The sequence below is a fragment of the Palaemon carinicauda genome, chromosome 11, assembly GCF_036898095.1.
Source record: "Palaemon carinicauda isolate YSFRI2023 chromosome 11, ASM3689809v2, whole genome shotgun sequence".
In the NCBI taxonomy this organism is placed as follows: Eukaryota; Metazoa; Arthropoda; class Malacostraca; order Decapoda; family Palaemonidae; genus Palaemon; species Palaemon carinicauda.
The window spans coordinates 141,632,081-141,634,580 of NC_090735.1; the positions used below are offsets into that span (position 1 = coordinate 141,632,081).

Sequence of the window (2,500 nt, forward strand, 5' to 3'; positions counted from 1 at the left end):
TGGAAAGGCAAAAGAGAAAAGGGGGATGAAGAGGGATGGAAAGGCAAAAGAGAAAAGGGGCATGAAGAGGGATGGAAAGGCAAAAGAGAAAAGGAGGATGAAGAGGGATGGAAAGGCAAAAGAGAAAAAGGGGATGAAGAGGGATGGAAAGGCAAAAGAGAAAAAGGGGATGAAGAGGGATGGAAAGGCAAAAGAGAAAAGGGGCATGAAGAGGGATGGAAAGGCAAAAGAGAAAAGGAGGATGAAGAGGGATGGAAAGGCTAAAGAGAAAAGGGGGATGAAGAGGGATGGAAAGGCAAAAGAGAAAAGGGGGATGAAGAGGGATGGAAAGGCAAAAGAGAAAAGGGGCATGAAGAGGGATGGAAAGGCAAAAGAGAAAAGGAGGATGAAGAGGGATGGAAAGGCAAAAGAGAAAAAGGGGATGAAGAGGGATGGAAAGGCAAAAGAGAAAAAGGGGATGAAGAGGGATGGAAAGGCAAAAGAGAAAAAGGGAATGAAGAGGGATGGACAGGCTAAAGAGAAAAGGGGTGTGAAGAGGGATGGAAAGGCAAAAGAGAAAAGGGGGATGAAGAGGGATGGAAAGGCAAAAGAGAAAAGGGGGATGAAGAGGGATGGAAGGGCAAAAGAGAAAAGGGGCATGGAGAGGGATGGAAAGGCAAAAGAGAAAAGGGGCATGAAGAGGGATGGAAAGGCAAAAGAGAAAAGGGGCATGAAGAGGGATGGAAAGGCAAAAGAGAAAAGGGGCATGAAGAGGGATGGAAAGGCAAAAGAGAAAAGGGGCATGAAGAGGGATGGAAAGGCAAAAGAGAAAAGGGGGATGAAGAGAGATGGAAAGGCAAAAGAGAAAAGGGGGATGAAGAGGGATGGAGAGGCAAAAGAGAAAAGGGGGAAGAAGAGGGATGGGAGGCAAAAGAGAAAAGGGGGATGAAGAGGATGGAGAGGCAAAAGAGAAAAGGGGGATGAAGAGGTTTGGAAAGGCATAGGAGAAAAGAGGGAAGAAGAGGGATGGAAAGGCAAAAGAGAAAAGGGGGATGAAGAGGGATGGAAAGGCAAAAGAGAAAAGGGGGATGAAGAGGGATTGAAAGGCAAAAGAGAAAAGGGGCATGAAGAGGGATGGAAAGGCAAAAGAGAAAAGGGCCGTGAAGAGGGATGGAAAGGCAAAAGAGAAAAGGGGCATGAAGAGGGATGGAAAGGCAAAAGAGAAAAGGGGGATGAAGAGGGATGGAAAGGCAAAAAAGAAAAGGGGCATGAAGAGGGATGGAAAGGCAAAAGAGAAAAGGAGGATGAAGAGGGATGGAAAGGCAAAAGAGAAAAAGGGGATGAAGAGGGATGGAAAGGCAAAAGAGAAAAAGGGAATGAAGAGGGATGGACAGGCTAAAGAGAAAAGGGGGATGAAGAGGGATGGAAAGGCAAAAGACAAAAGGGGGATGAAGAGGGATGGAAAGGCAAAAGAGAAAAGGGGGATGAAAAGGGATGGAAAGGCAAAAGAGAAAAGGGGCTTGAAGAGGGATGGAAAGGCAAAAGAGAAAAGGGGCATGAAGAGGGATGGAAAGGCAAAAGAGAAAAGGGGCATGAAGAGGGATGGAAAGGCAAAAGAGAAAAGGGGCATGAAGAGGGATGGAAAGGCAAGAGAAAAGGGGCATGAAGAGGGATGGAAAGGCAAAAGAGAAAAGGGGGATGAAGAGGGATGGAGAGGCAAAAGAGAAAATGGGGAAGAAGAGGGATGGAAAGGCAAAAGAGAAAAGGGGGATGAAGAGGGATGGAAAGGCAAAAGAGAAAATGGGGAAGAAGAGGGATGGAAAGGCAAAAGAGAAAAGGGGGATGAAGAGGCATGGAGAGGCAAAAGAGAAAATGGGGAAGAAGAGGGATGGAAAGGCAAAAGAGAAAAGGGGGATGAAGAGGTTTGGAAAGGCAAAAGAGAAAAGGGGGAAGAAGAGGGATGGAAAGGCAAAAGAGAAAAGGGGGATGAAGAGGGATGGAAAGGCAAAAGAGAAAAGGGGGATGAAGAGGGATTGAAAGGCAAAAGAGAAAAGGGGCATGAAGAGGGATGGAAAGGCAAAAGAGAAAAGGGGCATGAAGAGGAATGGAAAGGAAAAAGAGAAAAGGGGGATGAAGAGGGATGGAAAGGCAAAAGAGAAAAGGGGGATGGAAAGGAAAAAGAGAAAAGAGGGATGAAGAGGGATGGAAAGGCAAAAGAGAAAAGGGGGATGGAAAGGAAAATGAGAAAAGAGGGATGAAGAGGGATGGAAAGGCAAAAGAGAAAAGGGGGATGAAGAGTGATGGAAAGGCAAAAAAGAAAAGGGGCATGAAGAGGGATGGAAAGGCAAAAGAGAAAAGGAGGATGAAGAGGGATGGAAAGGCAAAAGAGAAAAAGGGGATGAAGAGGGATGGAAAGGCAAAAGAGAAAAAGGGAATGAAGAGGGATGGACAGGCTAAAGAGAAAAGGGGGATGAAGAGGGATGGAAAGGCAAAAGACAAAAGGGGGATGAAGAGGGATGGA

General features: G+C 46.3%; 1 protein-coding gene across 1 annotated transcript in view; it reads left to right on the top strand.

The window, feature by feature from the left end:
• The first annotated feature begins 1,571 nt into the window (after positions 1–1,571).
• The window catches only part of LOC137649510 (cilia- and flagella-associated protein 251-like), a 1,313-nt gene continuing 384 nt past the window's right edge, over positions 1,572–2,500 (top strand). Inside the window, exon 1 of the mRNA XM_068382495.1 lies at positions 1,572–1,901. Within this exon, the coding sequence (XP_068238596.1) occupies positions 1,572–1,901 (330 nt within the window). The remainder of the gene's footprint in view (positions 1,902–2,500) is intronic.